General features: G+C 41.8%; 1 protein-coding gene across 1 annotated transcript in view; it reads left to right on the top strand.

The window, feature by feature from the left end:
- Window positions 1-23352, top strand: part of CPEB2 (cytoplasmic polyadenylation element binding protein 2) — a 69758-nt gene that overhangs the window by 5135 nt on the left and 41271 nt on the right. The window contains 1 exon segment of the mRNA XM_033161068.1: window positions 659-949. Coding sequence (XP_033016959.1) covers window positions 659-949 — 291 coding nt within the window.

Genomic DNA, 23352 nt, shown 5'->3' with positions numbered 1-23352 from the left:
TGGGATATTACAAATCTGGCATGTAGTTTTGACATTTTTCTTTAAAACCTGATTCATCTGTTTCTGTCTACACATACAGCCTTAAGGAAATAGATTCCAAGTGGCAACTTTTGGTTTTGTACTCTTTGGGTCAGTCACATCTTTGCTTTCATCAGCATAGGGGCACTAAAACTTTTTCAGAGAGAGAGAATGTAGGACTGATCTCACAGAGCAAGAGAGGAAATTAACAAAGAAAAAATTATATTTCCTTGGTATTATAAGATTAGTACTTAAAGTGGACGGACCCCCCAAGTTCTGCCCTAGAAAAATACCATGCAAAAATTGAGATGGGAATAGAGAGCTTGAGCCTCTCATAGCAATTGCCAGAGATACCTGTTGTCATTCTCATGTCACAACTATGTATATGCTGGATTTAACAAAACTAAAAACTGTGTTTTGTGTTTCTCCTGTTGCCCTGATCCAGAAAAAGTCAATTTGACTCTAATAAGATTGTAGTATTCAGCTTATTTGGGAGTAAGCTGAATTCTGAATTCAGCAGAAATAATATCTGAGCAGTCATGCATAGGATTAGGCTGTGTTACCAATACTTTTAAAGAAATTGATCATAAATATTTTCAAATAACTTTAGTATTTCTTCTCCTTCACCTTCCCTCCTCAGCCTCTTCTGAAGACATCACCCTGGAGCAACCATCAGAGTACTGGCTGGAGCACAGGAAATATGTCTTGGGGAAGTGTACATGGTAGAGACCATCGTAGAACTGGAAACATGGGAATTCCAGGAACTATGAACCAGATCTCTCCCTTAAAGAAGCCGTTTTCTGGTAACGTCATAGCTCCTCCCAAGTTTACTCGTTCTACTCCATCGCTGACTCCTAAATCATGGATTGAAGATAATGTTTTCCGAACAGACAGCAACAGTAACACACTCTTACCCTTACAGGTAAGAATGGTATGTAACTACAGCCTTTTGATGTTGTTCAACTTCTAATGTTGTAGGTAGATAGGTTTTTGCCAACATACTGTTTTTTAAATAAGTAAGATGGTTGAAAATGTACTTTCTGACTACAGTTACATCTCCTCTAATTTATTGCTTGCGTTGTTTAGTTCTCTCTGTAGATATGAGATAAAACTGAACACTTCCTCAAGCATGCAACTTTTGTAATGTTTATACAGTGGATCCTCCAGATATGAACTTAATTCGTTCTGAGGGTCCATACGTACCCCAGAAAGTGCATCTAGAGGTGGCGCAACAGAGTGGTTCTGCGCATGAAGTATACACTTCCGGGTTTGCCGTGTTCACAACCCAAAAGTAACCCGAGGGTCCACTGTATATTGTCAGAGCAATGTTTTGCACCCTGAAACTTGCTATGTAGGTCAACAGTCAGTACGGTGGAATACTTAGCATTGCGGATCTTGATACTGCATCAGTATAGCAATGACTTTCTGCTGGCATTGCAAATGTGGCACTGCAAATACTTAGAATGGGAATGCAAGTATTCTCTTTTTTATACTTTTGTCATATGATTTCCCTTGCAAACTAACTCTGGTTTCCTTGTCCGTTTTCCCTGCATTTCATACCACTGAAATGAGCAACTTGGTACTTAGAGAATCTGAAAAAAATATTTATTTTTTGGATGAGTTTTTTTCAGTTTTGCTTAAAGTACAAAACAAGGCAGTAATAGAAAGAGTAAATAGTAAATAGTTCTTTCAGTGAGTACATGAGTGATGTAGACACATATCAAAGAACAACTATTAATAAGTCCATATGCCATGCTTTTGTAGAAGAGTTCTGAAAATTATTTGTATTAGTATGAGTAATACAGTAATATAAAGCAAAAGTATGTTCGGGGTCTTTGAGAGCTTTAGGGACTTTACATTGTACATTATCATTTCTCTGGTTGTCAAGTTCCATGCATTGTTATACCATGAAGAAATTTGCAGACCCTAGTGTCTTCAATTTCTGCAACATGGATAATCCATGTTGTAAGTTCTTTGGGGTGTAGTTGTTGAGTTTGTTTGTGCCATATATTTAAAAGCCAATGTTGTAGAGTCATTTGAATAGAAGTTTTGAAATAATGGAAGACTAATGAAACACATTATGCCATGACTTCTATTTTTTTTTACAATCAGACACTCCCAACACAGGTGAAAAAATGTTCCCTAGGCCCCAAGAGTCTGGTGCTGTTGATGTTGTCTACACTAGCAGATGTTGCAACCAAGGCTAGGATTAGAGTTCAATAAGATGTTATCCAGAGCAATGTTAAAGTATATTGCACATAAGAAAAATCTTAACAGATACCGGTGGAGTGGCTTGCCTAGACCAGTGTTTTTCAAACACTGTTCCGCGGCACACTAGTATGCCGCGAGATGTTGCCTGGTGTGCCGTGGGAAATTACTTTATATATAGTCAATATAGGCACAGAGTTAATTTTTTCAACATTTTCTAATGGTGGTGTGCCTCATGATTTTTTTTCATGAAACAAGTGTGCCTTTGCCCCAAAAAGGTTGAAAAACACTGGCCTAGACAATGAGAAAACAATCTGTGTATAAGATCACAAACTATAAATCAACCATGTTGTGTTGAAAAGGGAATTTCAATGTAGATTGCCTCAGATCAAAGATACAGGTGGTAACTGTTTCATTCGACATTGAGTAGGCCTCTAGTGGGCATAGTTTTGTGCTCCCCATTTAGGCTGGAAGCTTGCATTCTGCAGGGTAGAAATGTGTAGAAATGAGGTTGAAGTGACTGGATTTAACTGCAGCAGTTGGCATTGTATAAAGCTGTGTGCAGTAGTGTAGGAAGGGCGGGGCATAGGGGGTGCTGTGAGCCGGGTTCCAGGGGAGGGGGTGACACTCCCCGGCCCCTCCCGCCATTCCCCGCTGCCCGGCACCCCATCCGTGCTGCTCCACGGACGGCTGGGGCAGCACCACAAGCTGCCGGTTACCGCAGGAGCAGCAACACAGGGTGGGATGCACTGCGCATGCCCAGAAGTTCCGGGCATGCGCAGTGCATCCGAGTCGGCGCCGCTGCTCCCGCGGCGACCAAGCGAACTGCTCGGGCGGGTTGCCGCAGGAGCAGCGGTGCCGGGCCGGATGGACTGTGCATGCGCAGCATTTCCACGCATGTGCAGCCCATCACGACGCCCCGCCCTCAGGGGGGTGCCTCGCCGCCACCGCCCCAGGCAGCATGGAGGCTCCCTCCGCCACTGGCTGTGTGTCCTATCTTGAAAATCATATTTCATTCAACACTTAGTTTTTAGATGTGTTAGGTATTAAGTTCTGAAACTTCATAATACTATTGTTGGGCAAGCTTTTCTTGATGCATTTGTAGATGTTTGAGTGGCACAGAAATTTGAGGTATCTGTGTGGCAGTGATACACGTGCACTTGTACAGAATTTAGTGGCTTTAAAATAATTTTTTGATAAAGTCCCAGAGTTTATATTGCTTATGGCTTTGGGAATGCAAACTGAAAATTGTTCCACACACTCTGTAATTTTTTTTTAAGTGTTATGGTTAATATTGCTGTGTTGAGAAGCAACTTGGATATTGTGTACTGGTAACTGGGTGGAGCTGTCATTCAGGAATAGGAGATCTTACTCCATTTTGCCTTGACAGTTAATACTGTTTACTATACTGCTAAACCAGTGCCCCATATATCAACAGAGTCTTTCCTCTACTCTTCCTCCATTGGAAAGTATTCTCAAAGTACGAGAAAACCTTAATCTTAACAATGAGGTTAGTAATCAGTATGACCATTATCTTTCATTTATTAATGTGCAGTGGCATTTCCATTACTGTGAGAAATCTGGAGATCACTTTCAAGGAAGTCTTGTTGAGAAGGAATTGAATTTTCCTAGCACTGAAAACACAATACTTTGCTACTGGGAAAACTTGAATTTATTCCTTCTACACTTCTTAGTGCTGTGTGAGGTAGGTTTCATAAATGTCTTGCTACATCCATGATAACAAAGGATGCATGTTTGACTCCACACTTGCACCATTTTATACAGTTTTTGAAACTAATTTTATCATATTGAAGCTGAGCTCTCCCAGGCTGTAACACTAAAGCATGTGAATTATAAAGAAGAGGAGCAGCATGAGCTACAGACATTCTCATTCTGACCTTGTAGAAACTGAGAGTTAAGTATAAATTGCACATACCGGTATTTAGTATTTATGTCAAGTCTGTAGTCGTTCAGTCGTGCCCGACTCTTCGTGACCCCATGGACCAGAGCACGCCAGGCACGCCTATCCTTCACTGCCTCTCACAGTTTGGCCAAACTCATGTTAGTAGCTTCAAGAACACTGTCCAACCATCTCATCCTCTGTCGTCCCCTTCTCCTTGTGCCCTCCATCTTTCCCAACATCAGGGTCTTTTCCAGGGAGTCTTCTCTTCTCATGAGGTGGCCAAAGTACTGGAGCCTCAACTTCAGGATCTGTCCTTCTAGTGAGCACTCAGGGCCGATTTCCTTGAGAATGGATAGGTTTGATCTCCTGGCAGTCCATGGGACTCTCAAGAGTCTCCTCCAGCACCATAATTCAAAAGCATCAATTCTTCGGCGATCAGCCTTCTTTATGGTCCAGCTTTCACTTCCGTACATTACTACTTGGAAAACCATAGCTTTAACTATACGGACCTTTGTCGGCAAGGTGATGTCTCTGCTTTTTAAGATGCTGTCTAGGCATCTTAAAAAGTCTGATGTCAAGTCTACTTTATATATATATATAAAGTTAATAAACTTTAATCTGTTAAGTTGATAGTAGTTAGGATCATTTTGTTCTGTATAGCATGAAATTGTTCATGAATTGTAAGCAAGCAGATAAAACACGTATAAGACAATAGGATTGTTGTTGTTGTTTCCCACACTTCTAGAATAGCAAACGGCTTTTGCACATTTTATGAGTAGAGAGACTGGCAGGTATTGTAGCTGAGACAGCACCATAACAGCTCAGTTGTTCCTCTGAGCATGTTCTATGATTGTGATTATTCCTCATTGCATCTTGGCTGCATTAAGTATGGATGATCTACACGGGCACCTGTACAGTGCTATCTTCCAGTTAATTCTCTGCCTTTGTTATATGACATGATTATTCATGCCATCCTACTGGCTTCTTGGCTTCTGCTATTAAAAGCAAAAGTGCAATTGCAAGATCTTTTCCCAACAAACACAGCGTGATCTCGAGGTAAATAAGGCTTTTATTTTATCTTCACCCGAAAGGAAAGGAATGCCCAACCAGATGATAACAGAATAAATGATATAAGGAGGGAGATGCAGCCCAGGATAGGAAAAGAGGTAGTAAGGGAACACCTAGCTACTTTAAATGAATTCAACTCTCCAGGACCTGATGAACTGCATCCAAGGGTACTAAAGGAGCTTGCAGATGTATTTTAAGAGCCTTTGTCTATTATCTTTGACAATTCTTGGAGAACAGGCGAGAAGGTCCCTGCAGACTGGAGGCAGGCAAATATTGTCCCCATCTTCAAAAGGGGGGAAAGGGATGACCCAGGAAATACCAACTGGTGAGCTTGACAGTGACACCAGGGAAGATCCTAGAACAGATAATACAATTGTTGGTCTGTGAGCATTTAGAAAGGGATGCTGTGATTACTAGTGTGGTGTAGTGGTTAAGAGCGGTAGACTCGTTATCTGGGGAACTGGGTTCGCGTCTCCACTCCTCCACATGCAGCTGCTGGGTGACCTTGGGCTAGTCACACTTCTCTGAAGTCTCTCAGCCTCACTCACCTCACAGAGTGTTTGTTGTGGGGGAGGAAGGGAAAGGAGAATGTTAGCCGCTTTGAGACTCCTTCGGGTAGTGAAAAGCAGGATATCAAATCCAAACTCTTCTTCTTCTTCTTCTACTAAGCCCCAGCATGGGTTTCTCAAAAATAAGTCATGCCAGGTCAATCTGATTTCCTTTTTTGATGGAATTACAAACTTGGTGGATCATGGAAATGTTGTGGACATAGTGTATCTTGATTTCAGTAAGGCTTTTGACAAAGTCCCCCATGATATTCTCACAAGGAAGCTGCTAAAATGTGGGTTGAAGGAGGTAAATGTTAGGTGGATTTGTAGCTAGTTGACTGACCGAACCCAAAGAGTACTCATTAATGGTTACTTGTCATCCTGGAAAAAAGTAACAAGTGGGGTGCTACAGGGTTCTGTCCTGGGCCTGTTGTTGTTTAATGTCTTTATAAATGACTTGAATGAAGGAATTGAGGGGATGCTAATCAAATTTGCAGGTGACACCAAACTGAGAGGGGTAGCTGATGCTGCAGAGGACAAAATCAGAATTCAAAATGACCTTAACAGATTGGAGAACTGGGCACAAGCTAACAAAATGAATTTCTGTAGGGGCAAATGTAAGGTTCTGCACTTAGGCAGGAAGAACTAGATGCACAAATACAGGATTGGAGGGGGGACCTGGCTTACTAGCAGTACATGTGAAAAGGATCTAGGGGTCTTGGTGGACCATAAGCTTAACATGAGTCAACAGTGTGATGCAGCAGCAAAAAAAGCTAATGCTATTCTAGGCTGCATCAACAGAAGTATAGTGTCCAGATCAAGGGAAGTGAAAGTACCACTCTCTTCTGCCTAGACCACACTTGGAATACTGTGTCCAATTCTGGGCACCACAATTTAAGAAGGATGTTGACAAGGTGGAATGTCTGCAGAGGAGGGCAACCAAGATGATCAAGGGTCTGGAAACTAAGCCTTATGAGAAGCACTTGGAGGAGCTGGGTATGTTTAGCCTGGAAAAGTGGAGACTCAGAGGCAATATGATAGCCACCTTCAAATATCTTAAGAGCTGTCACATGGAGGAAGGAGTATGCTTGTTTTCTCCTGCTCTGGAGAGTAGGACTCAAACCAATTGGTTCAAGTTACAAGAAAGCAGATTCTGAATAAATATTCGGGGGAAAACTTTCTGACAGTAAGAGCTGTTCAGCAGTGGAACAGACTCCACGAGAGGTGGTGGACTCTCCTTTCTTGGAGATTTTTAAACAGAGGTTGGGTGGCCATCAGTCATGGATGCTTCAGCTAAGATTCCTGCATTTCAGGGGGTTGGACTTGTTGACCCTCTGTATCCCAACTCTAAGATTCTGTGATAAGGTTCAGTACAGACAGACAGACAGTACCTTGAGCAGGGAACCTACTCCTTAGTTTTTGAACTGGCATCCAAATTGTATCAAGCCTAGAGCAACCACCTTTTCTAGTTTTCAAAAGAAGCCAGCTATGCTAAATGCTTGTTGGCTGACCTTAATACAGTGCCAGAGCCCTTCCCCCACTCCTCGCATGGAGTGAAAAAATCTGAACACAAATGGATAGTTGTTTTTAAAGTCAAATATCTGTTTAAGTGGATATAGAGGCTGCCTGCACTGGTGGCAGCGGCGAACTCAAGGCTGCTGAAGTGAAGGGTACATGTGCCGAAAGAGCAAAGGCAGGGAGAAACAGAGCTCACGTCACTGCCAGAGGATGGCACATCTATACGCTGCCTAATATGAATACTGACATTCTGTACAACACATTTATTTTATATTATTAAAAGACTATGCCAAGAAACATTGCTTATATGTACCATACAGGTAACAAAGCTGCAACATTTTAATCAAATTGAACTACCGGTATGTTAGTTTTGAGTTGTTATTAGCATGTTTTCCCCCAATACCCCAGTTGTAGCAAGACAAGCATGTGGCACAAGTGTGTTTCCTCAATACATATGATAAGCCTTATTACCTCTGGTGCTCTAAAATGCTATGCAGAAGCTAGTATACTAGAACCCCAACAATATTTTCCCCATGGAGTGTAAAACGAGCACAAACTGCACCCAGTCATGTGGAGCAGAACATTTTCTGTGGAAATTCATTATGGATGTGTGGAAACAAATTTCAAATAGTTTTAGACAAGCTAGGCACTTTCAAAGTTTTTAGCTTAGTGCATTAAATACAAATAAAACAGCCATACTAAATTAGAACTCTAGGGCAGTGTTTTTCAACCACTGTTCCACGGCACACTAGTGTGCCGCGAGATGTTGCCTGGTGTGCCGTGGGAAAAATTGAAAAATTCAAGAGAATTACTTTATATATAGTCAATATAGGCACAGAGTTAGTTTTTTAAACATTTTCTAATGGTGGTGTGCCTCGTGATTTTTTTCATGAAACAAGTGTGCCTTTGCCCAAAAAAGGTTGAAAAACACTGCTCTAGGGCACCAAATTCTACTCTCCCTCCCCCCATGCTAACTGAAAGTTTCCTGGTGTAAGTTAACCTGCACATTACCCTAATTTGCAGGCTAGACAATGAGATTGAACTTTCCAGTTCATTTCCCCCCTGAAATCCCACATCTCTGATTGCACCTGTATGTTTTGCCCTATACATCTTGCCCTCCCTGATCTAGATGCCAAATACCCTCGTTCATATGCACTTTTAGCAAAAAATAAAATATACCATCAGTATCTAATCACAGATCTTGTGCATCACATGTAGTTTGTCTCTGTAATAGAGAAATCTCTTTCTGTTGTCCGGACTGAAACACCTTTATTCTATGTCAAGTATGTGTTCCATACATTGCAAAATTAAAGGAAGTTGAACAAATCTTGTACAAAACAAAATCAAAAATTCTTTCCAGTAGCACCTTAGAGACCAACTGAGTTTGTTCTTGGTATGAGCTTTCTCTAAGGTGCTACTGGAAAGAATTTTTGATTTTGTTTTGACTATGGCAGACCAACACGGCTACCCACCTGTAACTAAATCTTGTACATAGAGCATCACATAGAGCATCACATATGATGAATCTATGTATGCATGTAATAGTGAGGAAAAACTACAATTCTATGTATGCATGTAAATGTGAGGAAAAACTACAATTCACGACAACCTACTAATGTGTCAACAACTTTCTACTATAGGTACAGGGGTTTCCCCTTACATTTAATGCTGTTTTCACGTGTAAAGTTTTATGTGCAGGACTTCTGCAGTTTCTCATATGGAAGTATTTTTGATTAGGATTTATGCAAAGCATGAATACAGTAGGGTTACCAGACGTCCCCGTTTCCCGGGAACAGTCCTCAGATTTGCGAATAAGTCCCTGGATAAATTCCATCCCCGGAATGTCCCCGGATTTCATCTAATGTCCCTGGGAAACGCAGCAGTGGCAGTCTCAGCAGCCCGGAGCAGTTGGCTCTGGCTGGCTTCAGGAGCTGCTCAGAAGTCCCCATAGGATGGTGGTGCAGGCGCTCTAAGATGCAGCTTCTGGGCTGCCTCCACCTTCCCTGACCCCAGCAACTAAGCTGTGGCTTCATGCTGCCTATCGGAGCAGCCTCCCAACTGCTACTTGCATGCAAGCAGGAGTGGGGTGGGGATCTCTCAGTTAACAACAGGAAGCCTCCCTTCCCAGCTGAGGGATCCCCCCCCCTCCTGCTTGCACGCAAGTAGGAATGGGATTGGGGCTGCTCTGATGGGAAGGGAGGCATCGCGCTGCCTGAGCCTCACTGCCACCACCGTTTTCGGCCCTCCTTCTCAGCCTTCCATGCCTGACCCACCGCGCATCACTTCCCCACCACCACCACCGAAGAACCAACAACCCAGGGGCTGCCCAGGCTCATGGAGAAAGGAGATAAAAGCCTCGGAGGAAGGGGAAACGTGGCGGTTGAGGTCAAGGTGGCAGCTGCCCCTCTGCCACCGCCATCGCTGAACGTGTGGTATTTATTTATAGTGTCCCCGGATTCATTGAAAAAATCTGGTAACCTTAGAATACAATACCCTCCCTCATTGTGCTTTGGGGTACTCTTCTACTGAATCTGGAGACTCCATAGAGTGGAAATGATTAATAGCTTAAAAACATATGCTCTATGAATTTGTCTAATCCCCCTTTAAAGTCATCTCACTCTCTGGCCTTCACCATTTATTATTCCAAAAGAACTTCCACGATGCATTGCGTGGACAGGCGGAGTTCCCCAACTCCCAGGTGACCCCCGAGTGGAATAATGACACCAGACAACGTGCTATGGGATTAAAATTGGCCACAACTTTATTAAGATTCAGGTGTAGGGAGACCTTGGCTCAGGCATAGGGCTTTTATCCTTCCCAGCCCCCAGCCGGGGATCTGGGAAACTTCAGGGTTATCCAGAATGTGCGGGGATTGGGCTAGCTCTGTAAAACATATGTTCAAGCAGATAGCCCGTCCCCCGTTTGCCGCCACTGGTGGGGGAGAGCAATGGTCAATGCCTCCCCCCAATACCCCATTAACGGGGAACCCTGTTATCACTGCCGCACTGGGGGTGTGGAGTCAAGCCCCCCCCCATTTTGGAAGATGACTAAAGGATTCCGCCCAAGGCCTGAAACCGCCAAAGTTGTGACGAATTGCTACGGGAAAGGCGAAACCTGCCAATGCAGGGAAATTCCTTTCCGGCCCTTCAACAGCAGCCTTGACATAGCAGTGCCTGCGTACCTGTGGAGAAGAGGTTAACCTGCCAAATAAGCGTTAATTGAGGGAGTGGAGGGTGGGAGAAGCTCTGGAGCCCGACTGCTGCTTCCTGGTAAGCTACCTTCTATTGTGTGGGCTAGGTAGTCCCTCCCCTTACCTGGCCAATCCCTTAGCAACGCCACCCCCAGGCAGGATTGGGCGCTTAGCTGGGGTAGGCAGAGACCCCAGGTATCCCTCCTGGGGGAAGGCGCAACCAGTCCAAACTACCAGGTGTCGCCTAGGAGCCCAAGGGGCTGCGCATGACCATGCAAACGTCACCCCCCCCCCATTTGATGTGGGGAGCGATCATTGTGTGAAGATGTCCTTTCTTTTGTCTTCCTTTAATCAACTGCCAATAAATTTCATTGAATGACCCATATTATACTTTTTATTGGTTTTTCATATATAAAAAGCCCCTCTCTTTTCCAGTTCTTCACATCATGCCTAACTTGAGGCATCTTAGTCATGCAATTATCTGACTTAAACCCTTATCTCAATAGTTTTAAATATCAATTGGCTTCTTTCTAACCCTATGTTGAGGAGGTCAGCTTTAGTGATAGGCATGAAGAAGGGAGGATGCTTAGGAGAGCATCTCACGCCCCCTTCTTTGCCCTGCAGTACTACCAGTTGAGTCTTAATATCCAGTAGTCGCTGCTGTCACCACTCCTTTTTGGTCACATATTTCCCCAGAAACAAGGGGTGGGGGATGAGGATATGCAATTAATGGTTAAATCCTGGGATCCTAGAGTAGCAGGCTTCATGTCTCCAGCCAATCCCTTGCAATTTATGTAGTGTAAACTCAGCTCTCCAGCGCTCTATTTCTCCCTGACAATAGGGCAAATTACTGGATTTCCAAATCTGTTCTTAGATTTCAATAGCGTTAAACCCAAAGCAACCTAGGTGCATGGGGATTCCCAAATCCTGAGGCAGTCACATACTGATTCCACTAGTTCACTTGTGAAAGTTTATTAAGAGTACATAAGGAAAAAGCCAATAAGTTCCAACAGAAATATTAAAGAGCGCCAGAAGGCTCTAAAACCTGACTACTTCTATTCTAATTGCTAATAGCGCAATGATCTCAGTCTACTTACACATAGGCAGTGAGGCTGTGTGTATCTGAAGAAGTGTGCATGCACACGAAAGCTTATACCAAGAACAAACTTACCATAGTTGGTCTCTAAGGTGCTACTGGAAGGAATTTTTTTATTTTTGTTTTGTTTTGACTATGGCAGACCAACACGACTACCTACCAGTAGCAGTGAGGCTGGTTAGCTTCCTGATGATATGGAAGAGCCAGCCTGGATTCCTGATGATGAGAGAGAGAAAAGTTGCAAGAGCAGCTCAATTTTTAAATACTCTCTCCCCTCTCCCTTCTCCCTCTCACTGAAGTGTGACCTTTGGATCTTGTCGACCAATGAGAGCTATAGTCATTTTGTTGGATTTGTCATATATCCCGGGTAGGCTTCTTAAGTACCTTTTTGCATGTGGATAGAATTAGTGGGAGATACCCAGATGCTGTCTGCGGACAAACGGCAGCTCCCTTGGCCAGTAAAGCGAGATGAGCGCCGCAACCCCAGAGTCATCTGCAACTGGACCTAACGGTCAGGGGTGCCTTTACCTTTTATATGACAGTCTGGTTTAGAGAAATGATGGAGGTAGGAGACCAAGGTCCTGTGTGACAACAGGTCGCATATTTTTTGATGAGGGAACACCAGTTCCACATTTTAAAAAATAGGAAAATATTTGAATATAACTTGGATTAAAACAAGATAATATCAAAACCCAGAGTAATAGCTTTCAACTTTAAATAAGTTCTTTCTGGGGAAGTTAGAATGGACTGAAAGGTCTATAAAATATCTTGGTGAATTCTTAAGAACGATATACAGTACATAAATTCCTTTTAGAAGACTCTTCGAGCTCAGTATCTTATGCTGTGGCCAAATTTTGCACCCTAGCTATTAGAAAACGTAAATCTCTTTATTGAATAATATACTATAAATTCTTGTAGAACTATTTTCTCTCTGGCCTTTTGGATTTTGTCCTGTGATGATGTTGCTCGTCTTTTGATTGGAGTTGTGTTGTTTTGTATTGCTGGCGCTTGCTGTAATAAAACTGAACTGAACTGAGAATACTAATGTAATTAAGAATAACAGCAGACCCTTAAGAAAATCAAGGTCTGGTGGTCTTGTTTATCAGTTTAAATATCTCATTTGGATGAGGGTAATTAGGAATATAAGAACTGGAGTTGCAACATTGTGGAACAGGGATAAAGTGAATAGCTTAGTGTTGCATGAATGCACCTAACTTCCTCCCAGGACCAGTATTCAGAATTAGCCAGGCACATTTTGCACCTGGTTATTGACACTTGAGACCAAATGAAGATGCATGGATGGTGCCTGACATCTCCACCATCTGGAAGTGCATGCCTGAGGTTCATTGGACTGTTTCCACACACTAATACCACATTCTGTACAATTCTATCAGTTATAATTTATCTATACAATTGAAATTAATTTCAGGAACCAAAATGCTTTTTCTTTGCAGCCCTGGGAGGGAGCAGTCACCATTAAGAAAAAGAGATAGGAATAGGCTAATACATATGTGGACTCTCCCTGGATCGAGTGACTTTAAGTTCTTAACCTAGCTCAAGGTTGTCATCTGAACTAGCCAGGTGTTTAATTGATAATCAATCATAGTCCATCATTTGAAAAATAAGACTTTAGAGCCATCTTACCCCAAAATGGCTACTAGACATTTTGTTTTGCTGACTGTGACCTTGGTTTAAAGAGCCATTTGGCAGTGAGCTTATGTATCGTGAGTTTCTAACTCTGCCCAGGTTTATTCACTCTGCTTCAACCCACATGACCAAGAGAAGGAGTTCAGAACTTTCTACTTAGTTTTCTCTTAGTTATGGTTTGGGAAACAAAGGCAAACACAAAACGTGGGAAGAGAGTAGGCTCGCTCAGGTCACCTTGAACCATGACTTAGCATGACAGCTAAATGCAGCCAGTGTTTCTTCACTCTGTCCAGATTGTGTATAATTTTATAAACTTCTACCATATTCCTTCCTCAGTAAATTTTTTACTATGCTAAATAGTTCCAAATACTTTAGCCTTTCCTCATAGAGAATACGTTTCATCACCTTTACCATTCTTGTTGTCCTTCTATGTACCTTCTTCTGTTCCATGTTGTCCTCCTTGAGAGGGAGAGACTAGCCATTTTCTTTTCAGTCCCCTTAATCATTCCCAACATGGAATTTGCTGTTGCTATCCCAGCTGCAACATGCAGACTCTACATTTTCTTTGTGCTATTTTTTATCTTTTCTGTAACTGTCTGTAACTGTCAGTTTAGACCTCACCACCACCACTGTGTATAGGTGAAGTTAGGATTATTTATTTCCTTCACTGGGCATTACCTTGAAGCAAGGAATTCTCATATAAATAATAATGAAATCATTATGAATTTAACCAAAAGGGAACTTTTTTAGAAACCTGTTGATTTTTATCCCTGATAAGACTATGAGATTCACAGATATCATTAAAATTGATCAGATGTAGCAAAAAGCTGAAAGGTGAAGCAAAAATTATTTTATGATTGGGAAAAAGGATTGTAGTGCTAAGCCTACAGTTGCATTACAAATAATCCAAACTGGTATTTTTATTAGACTGGTTCAGTAACCATTGTGATCCATCTTGGATATCCCATGAACAAGTAAAATATATATTTTTAGAGGTTGTATTCAAACCTTGGGCAAATATGATAATTTAGCTCCAGGAACTTTACCCTAAGTCTTTCAATATGTGAATTTTAACCCATTTGAAACTTAGAAATGCCAGCATTTGCAGATAATGCATTATAGAGAGCTATAAATACTACATTGTTAATAACATATACAGAGATTACAGGTTCGTTTCAGCAAAACTGAATCCAAGATAGATTGAACTAGCAGTTTCCATATCTTACACTAGAAATCTGATGCATTTTTTCAAGCTGCCACTGCTGTATCTTAAAGTAGTTTCCTCATAGTCTTCCAGATTTTAACATGCAGCTTTTATATACAGTGGTGCCCCGCTAGACGAAAATAATTCGTTCTGCGAAAATTTTCGTCTAGCGGGTTTTTCGTCTTGCGGAGCGGCAATGACAGCCGCGCTCCGCAAAACGAAAAAAAAAAAAAGACGAAAATTTTTCGTCTTGCGAGGCAGCCCCATAGACTTTTTCGTCTTGCGGGGCAGCCTTCCGCTAGACGAATGCCTTCGTCTAGCGAGTTTTTCGTCTTGCGAGGCATTCGTCTAGCGGGGTACCACTGTACTTTTCCACTCTAACATGTAGCTATTTTATTGTTCCTTTATCATTGCTAACAAATATTATAAAGCTCATATAGTCAATTATGATTAAGTGGTAAAGCTGTCAGGGCCTATGACCCTTGCTCAATTATTTGTTACAGCTTTTGAACAGCAAACACATTGAAATCTGTGGTTCCAAAAAACAAAATATAAGACTTGAGTGACAACTTCTGTTGTTTTTTCTCTGTGTTAGTTTTTTTTATCCAGGAAATAGATATTCTTATTTTGCATTATTCTGACCTTACTGGTAGTTCTTTTTCTTGTTTGGAAATCACTTGGAGGTAATCAGAGGTTCTAAACAACTGTGTGTGCAAGTTTCAGAAGGAATTACATATTAATGTATTGCAGCAAAGAGAATTGTGGTATAACCTTAGAGCACACTTTATTCAGGTAGTGATGTAGGCATCCATGAAAGTTTGCATCATTTGTGTCAAGAGACTTCCAAGGTTTAAAGTACCTTGTATACGCTTTGGCTGATACACCAATGGCAAGCATATCTAGGAGAAGATGGCCTGACACCACTTATCCACACCCTGTTAAACCTCCTGCTTCAACAATACAGAGGTCACAAACATTTTTGGGAACTGTGGACACACTCATTATAGGATTAAAATGGATCCTTTTGAATTTGCATTATGTTATATGGGGTCCTTATGTTAAATTAAACTTTGCAGTGGTAGACTGCATGGTAAAAAATCACAGATGCAGTGCTTGTTAGCACCCTAAAATATTGATTCAAGGTACAGATCCTCATGGATCTTCATATTTTTTACACAGAATGCCAATAAAATCAGCAACAAATCACAGAATACAGATGTGAACTACAATTTGATGGTAGTTTGACTGGATCCTTTGAAAAATTGGGAGAATCTATATGGATCTGTGTCGTGTTGGGAACTAAACCCTATGATTTTTACAGTTTAGTCAATGAAGACAGCTGGGATCTGTGATTTGAAAGAGGTGGGGGAAACTGAAAATTTAGTCATTTCCAATGGTATCCATTTCACTGAATGCAGCTTCTGTATGTGGGTGTTCCGTCTGTCTGTCTGTTTCTCTCAGGTACTTTTCTACATTTACCTTTCATCCATTCCTTACAGACACGGTCTGCAGTTTAAAGCTCTGTGTCCAAGCACCTCTCCCTCCCCCATGAAAACCTGTTCTTTAAAGCTCTGTCAGAGCAAATTTCAGTCCATGGAAAACTTCAGCTATCCTTCCCTTCCCACCTTCTTGGCCACTCTGCTTTTTATTCAGCTGCTCAGGTTACAGTCTGAGGCTTGAAAAGTACAGAAAGGTGAAAGACAAAGTTGGAAGGATAATGTTCTTTCCCACTTCATTTCAACTCAATGTGTTTTTCAAAGCTTAGATCAGCACTTCAGCTGCCGACCCAATCCATGAGGAGCACAGCGCTGAAATAATAATAATAATAATAATAATAATAATAATAATAATAATAATAATAATAATATTTATACTCTGCTCATCTGGGCGGGTTGCCCCAGCCACTCTGGGCAGTTAAAGAGTGCTGCTCTTCCAGTTTCCTCCTTCATTGTTGCATACTTCTCAAGGGAAGCAAAGGTAACCTTTCCTTACCAGCACATAATGTTGGGGACAGTGACAATATATGGGTTCAGAAGCATTGCAGGTGCCAGAGGTACTCCTCATAGGTGCCAATTTGCCCAAGAGTGTCACATAAACATACTCAGGATTATTTTAATACTTTGTATGCAAGCTATCTTTTTTTAATCCAGAAGTACAGTTGGGCTGCAAGATAGTTAACTGGGTCTAGATGATTCAGTAACAGTATGCTAGTGTCTTATCAGCTACACTGGCTAACAGGCCTCATCTGACTGTACATTAAAAGCAGCATCATTACAATTAATCATGGCTTCTCCCAAAGAATCCTGGGAACCGCCATTTGTTAAGGTGCAGAGAGTTGTTAGGAGAGGCCTGTTCCCCTACAGAACTACAATTCCCAGGGAAGAGGGATTGACTGTCAAACCAGTCTGGGAATTGTAGCTCTGTGAGGGGAATAGGGGTCTTCTAACAACTCTCAATCCTTAAACTACAGTTCCCAGGATTCTTTGGGGAAATCCAAAAACGATTTGAAATTATATGATACTGAATTAAATGTATAGTGCAGATGAGATCCCAGTCTCTTTTCTGACTCTTGGTTTTGACCTTAAATGTTCTCTATTGGCTTAAGACCAGGACATCTTAAAATAATCTTCTCCCACTTATATCCACCGGCATTTTGAGATAGTCTTCATTAGGGATGAGCATACCTTTCAGCTTTGGTGCTCTCAGTTTCTGATTTTTCTAAATTCAGTTCTCCAAATTTTTGTAGCAATTTGTGGATTAGAAATAATAATAATGAAAATTTATCAGCGTTTTAGTACAAAGTTCTTCTAATAATTACATGTTTATTGTACAGTTTTGACTACACATTTTGAAAGAATTCCCCCCTAATATTTTGTGTTATTTTCATGGATATATTCATTTTTATGAACACTTCCCCCTGATATAGGCATTTTTATAAACATTGGTTAGAGAGTTGCACTGTAAAATTCATATAGTGCAAATTTCGAATGGCAGCTGCGTTTGGTTCTTACATTGTTTCAGAAAGCGAACATTGGGTAGGTTCACCTTTAAATGTAAACGACATCTAATTTCTCCCCTATCCCTACTCTCCAGGGTTTCTACTCCTAATACCCTTGCCAAATGGTAGCTACTAGGAGAAGGGCCTTCTTGTTGGGAGCACATAGCTGTCCCCTGAGAGGCTTCCCTGGTGCCAGTCTCACCTTCACAGTCATTTTGGCACAAGGTGAAGACTACTTGGTACTCCTAGGTTGTGTTCTTAGGTGTATATCCTTTTCTTAAAGATTAAATTTAGGTCCTTCCATTGGCTCAACAATTGTGTGATGCTGGCAAAGCTTAAGGTTTGGGAATCTAACCTGTCTATTTTAATGCCAGCCGTGTCTCCATTGTTGCTGTTAGTCTTTCATCCCTCTTTCTTCAATAGACACAGAGCTTTTGAGACTGGAGTACGGTGTGCTCTGTGGTTGTATTGGTTCTCCAATTTCTTTATGCAAAACACACTAATTACTGAACACATAGAGATAATTTTAGAGCCATGGTTCTCTTGAGTTCAGCTGTGCTCTTTTTTTTTGTTGAAGCCTGAGATTTATCATGTTGCCTATAGAAGGCTTACTTTGTTTTCTGGACACTGTGAGTAGTAAGACAGGTTTGGCCTCAAACATGTATAGCTTACTGATAAACCTTGAGGAAGGTGCAATAGATGGTCTTTGTATGTGTTGAAAAGAAAAGTAGAAATAGATAGTGGACAATTGATCTCACTTTGGGATAAACCTTTCAAATCGATAACTCTGACTAAGAGATCATCATTAAAACTAATTCCTAACTGCTATCTTACTCCATAGAAGTATGTCATATCAATCCTGTTGTTGTTCTGTTGTTCAGTTGTTCAGTCGTGTCCGACTCTTCGTGACCCCATGGACCAGAGTACACCAGGCACGCCTGTCTTTCACTGCCTCCCACAGTTTCGTCAGACTCATGTTGGTAGCCTCAAGAACACCGTCCAACCATCTCGTCTTCTGTCGTCCCCTTCTCCTTTTGCCCTCCATCTTTCCCAGCATCAGGGTCTTTTCCAAGGAGTCTTCTCTTCTCATGAGGTGGCCAAAGTATTGGAGCCTCAGCTTCAGGATCAGTCCTTCCAGTGAGCACTCAGGGCTGATTTCCTTCAGAATGGATAGGTTTGATCTTCTTGCAGGCCATGGGACTCTCAAGAGTCTCCTCCAGCACCATAATTCAAAAGCATCAATTCTTCGGCGATCAGTCTTCTTTATGGTCCTGCTCTCACTTCCATACTGGGAAAAGCATGGCTTTAACTATACGGACCTTTGTCGGCAAGGTGATGTCTCTGCTTGTTAAGATGCTGTCTAGGTTTGTCATTGATTTTCTCCCAAGAAGCAGCCTTCTTTTAATTTCGTGACTGCTGTCACCATCTGCAGTGATCATGGAACCCAAGAAAGTAAAATCTGTCACTGCCTCCATTTCTTCCCCTTCTATTTGCCAGGAGGTGATGGGACCAGTGGCCATGATCTTAGTTTTTTTGATGTTGAGCTTCAGACCATATTTTGCACTCTCCTCTTTCACCCTCATTAAAAGGTTCTTTAATTCCTCCTCACTTTCTGCCATCAAGGTTGTGTCATCAGCATATCCGATATTGATATTTCTTCCGGCAATCTTAATTCCAGTTTGGGATTCATCCAGTCCATGATGAATTCTGTGTCTAAGTTAAATAAGCAGGGAGACAATATACAGCCTTGTCGTACTCCTTTCCCAATTTTGAACCAATCAGTTGTTCCATATTCCGTTCTAACTGTAGCTTCTTGTCCCACATAGATATTTCTCAGGAGACAGATGAAGTGATCAGGCACTCCCATTTCTTTAAGAACTTGCCATAGTTTGCTGTGGTCAACACAGTCAAATGCTTTTGCGTAGTCAATGTAGAAGTAGATGTTTTTTCTGGAACTCTCTAGCTTTCTTCATAATCCAGCGCATGTTTGCAATTTGGTCTCTGGTTCCTCTGCCCCTTCGAAATCCAGCTTGCACTTCTGGGAGTTCTCGGTCCACATACTGCTTAAGCCTGCCTTGTAGAATTTTAAGCATAACCTTGCTAGCGTGTGAAATGAGCGCAATTGTGCGGTAGTTGGAGCATTCTTATGCACTGCCCTTTTTTGGGATTGGGATGTAGACTGATCTTCTCCAATCCTCTGGCCACTGCTGAGTTTTCCAAACTTGCTGGCATATTGAATGTAGCACTTTAACAGCATCATCTTTTAAAATTTTAAATAGTTCAGCTGGAATATTATCACCATTCCACTCGAAACAATCAGAAAAATATTGTTTCTATTCTATTCAATGAACTTCTTGAAACTTAACACTGAAGGGGTTGATTCTGTATTCATAGGTTTGTAGAACAATACGATTAAGGTCTTTTTCTCAATTCTGTTCATGTTATAACATTTTTGCTGTGAAGAAGCATGTGATCTCTGCTGAGTCAAATTCAGTTTTGAGAACTGCAAAAGTAAACCAAGCATCTGTGATAATATCTTGTAGGCAGAGAAACTGCCCAATAATTTTACAAAAACCTCTGGAAGAGCATAAATGACATTGTGAATGGATTAATGGAATTTATTTACCAAAAAAATTAAACATATACAGCCTTATTCTACATAATTAAAAAACTAATCTTTATTTCATGATTGAATAACCTTTGGATGGTAATATATTTTCCTCAAAAAACATTTTATTTTAAAAAATCCCATTTAAATAAAAAAATCCGATTTAAATAAAAAAAATCCGATTTTTTTGATTTTAAAAATATAATCATTGATTTTTATCCACCCTGGATCTGAGCCACAGTCAGCTCCATATCAACCCTAGATCCTCTCCATTGTGTTGGAGTGAGTTCAGGTAATTGAAACTTACCTTCATATGTGGTGGGGAAGCCATAGAGTTTGGGAGTTTTGCAAGTGAGTTTTAGTGAAATTAGAGCCATTACAAGACAGTCTGCAAAAAAAAAACAACCTCACTGCAACTGGCTCTTTTAAATTAATTTCTAGGTCATCATAGAAATGTGAAAAGTAACAAACTAATAAACAATTTCTTATCTGCAGTCAAGTGTTGGTGGCATGGGCCTGGTGTGACTTCTGTGCAGTAACTATAGATTCTTGGTACCAAAAGGACGTGGGTGGCGCTGTGGTGTAAACCACAGAGCCTAGGGCTTGCCGATCAGAAGGTCAGTGGTTCAAATCCCCGCGATGGGGTGAGCTCCCATTGCTCGGTCCCTGCTCCTGCCCACCAGCAGTTCAAAAGCACATCAAAGTGCAAGTAGATAAATAGGTACCACTCTGGCGGGAAGGTAAACTGCGTTTCTGCGCGCTGCTCTGGTTCGCCAGAGGTGGCTTAGTCATGTTGGCCATATGACCCAGAAGCTGTCTGCGAACAAACGCCGGCTCCCTCGGCCAGTAAAGCAAGATGAGCGCCGCAACCCCAGAGTCGTCCGCGACTGGACTTAACGGTCAGGGGTCCCTTTACCTTAACCAAAAGGTCTAAGGAGGCAGCATTACTTGAGAAATTGATATATACGTTTAAGTGGATGTGGAAATTGAGTCAATGTGGACATGATTTGTTTTGGGCAGCTTGGCATGATTTTATAGTTTTTACAAACATGAAGGAACATGGTTGTCCTCTACCTGACAGATAAGAAAGTTGAGTAAGTATAATGGACCTAGTACTGACATTATTGTCAGTCCACAACAGTTCCTCTGTCATTGATTTCATGTATTTTAGGGATTTTTTTAAACCTATATTGACTTAGATTATTATTTTTGCTTTGTTTGTTTAGTGATTTTATATTTGAGATAAATACTTTGCTATAATTGTAAAATTTCGTAAAAGTTCTGCGTGGTTCCCCAGCTCTGTTCCCATGGCAACACTTGCTCTGATAACATCCTACTTTGATTGCTGTAAAGTTCTTTGGGGGGCTGTTTGGGAAGCTGTAGAATGCAGCTGCTAGGAAGTTCACTAGGTACACCAGGTTAGGACAATATAGCATGAGTCCTGAAGAACCTGTGGTGGCTGCCTATACATTTCCAATCCCAATCCAAGGTGATGGTGTAGATATATGAAACCATAAATGACTTGTGGCCTGATTATGTGAACAATTCCTCCATCATGGGCTTATCCATGTGTTAAGATCAACAGGAGATGCATTTTTTATGGCTCCATCACCAGGCACAGGATGTAGCATGGTGGCATGGAATGGACCTTCTTGGTAGTGATGGCCTGGCCTTGAAATGACCCCTGGTCTAAGATGCATTTGATGCTGACATTTTTTCCCCCCGTTGTTTAAAGATGTAGTTAATAAATTATAAATTTGTGAGGGGTTTTTTATATAAAAAAGAGTACTGTGGTACCCCGTGTTACGCATGCAATCCATTCCGGAACGCGCTACGTAACACGGGCATGCTTAACACGAACGCGCGCCCCCCCCCCAAGAAAAAAACCAGAGGTAACGCGATTTGGGCACTACTCAAAGCGTTCTGCGCATCTGGGGGTCGTGCACGCGCTCCAGAAACGCTTCCGGGTTGCAGACGTTCTTAACTCAAACGTCGGCAACCCGGGGTGTGTGCAACCCGCGGTATGACTGTATTGGACCTTCTGTTATGTGAACATGCTTAGGATTTACACTGTAGGAGAGTGACTGGATGCCTGCAAATGTCCCAAGCACTTTGTTGTTGTTCAGTCGTGTCCGACTCTTCGTGACCCCATGGACCATAGCACGCCAGGCACGCCTATCTTTCACTGCCTCCCGCAGTTTGGTCAGACTCATGCTAGTCGCTTCGAGAACACTGTCCAACCAAGCACTTAGGTCATATTTAAGGAAACTTCATATTAACAAATGTGCTTTAAGTACTTGCAGTTATTTAATTTCTGTACTGTTTACACTGAGTGAAGAATTAAAATGAGGAAGAAACAAGGGTACAGGCTGCTCTTTAAAGAGAAGAGTAACATTCTGTTCTGGCTCCTTCATTGTTTATTCATGTGAATGTTGCAGGAGTAAGGTCCTTCTGTTGCTGTTCCCTGGTAACACTGTCTAGCACTCTAGGCAGCAGAACCAATGAGTGCTCAAGGATAGCCTTTTTGTAACCTCATTGAACATGTTGCTCCTTTGGGAGAAAATAGTGATGTGTACTGTACTCTTGCTACTAAAACGTCGGTTGCTAGTACAGAATTAAGGCATACCTCCCCCCAAATAATCCCTGCATAAATTTATTACATTCACATGAACATTGTTGGACACTGTTGTAGGTTTGTTCAGTGGTTCCTCCATGTGTTTGGACGTTAGTTAACATACAGTGCAATCTTAAGCATATTTACCCATGAGTAAGTTCTAGTGCAGTTTCCTTCCTAGTAAGTGAGCGCGGGTGGTGCTGTGGTTCAAACCACAGAGCCTAGGGCTTGCCGATCAGAAGTCGGCAGTTCAAATCCCCGTGATGGGGTGAGCTCCTGTTGCTCTGTTCCTGCTCCTGCCAACCTAGCAGTTTGAAAGCATGTCAAAGTGCAAGTAGAAATAGGTCCCGCCCCAGCAGGAAGGTAAACTGCATTTCCGTGTGTTGCTCTGGTTCACCAGAAGCGGTTTAGTCATGCTGGCCACATGACCCGGAATCTGTATACCGGCTCCCTCGGCCAATAAAGTGAGATGAGCGCCATAACCCCCAAGTTGTCCACGACTGGACCTAATGGTCAGGGGTCCCTTTACCTTTAAGTGAGTATTAGATTACAACCTTCAAATTACAACATTGATAGGATGAACCCAACTGACTGTACATATGTGTGCATATTTTGTCCTTCAGGTTTCACAGTGCATTGGACATTCAGGTCAAACTCAGATTCAAAGTTTGGTGATAATGGTTGTTGTTGTTGTTTTATTTCTTAGACTTGGTAGTCACTTGTTACCTGTCA

Source organism: Lacerta agilis, chromosome 9 (assembly GCF_009819535.1).
Source record: "Lacerta agilis isolate rLacAgi1 chromosome 9, rLacAgi1.pri, whole genome shotgun sequence".
NCBI classification, from domain to species: Eukaryota; Metazoa; Chordata; class Lepidosauria; order Squamata; family Lacertidae; genus Lacerta; species Lacerta agilis.
This window is presented reverse-complemented; position numbering and strand designations above follow the sequence as displayed.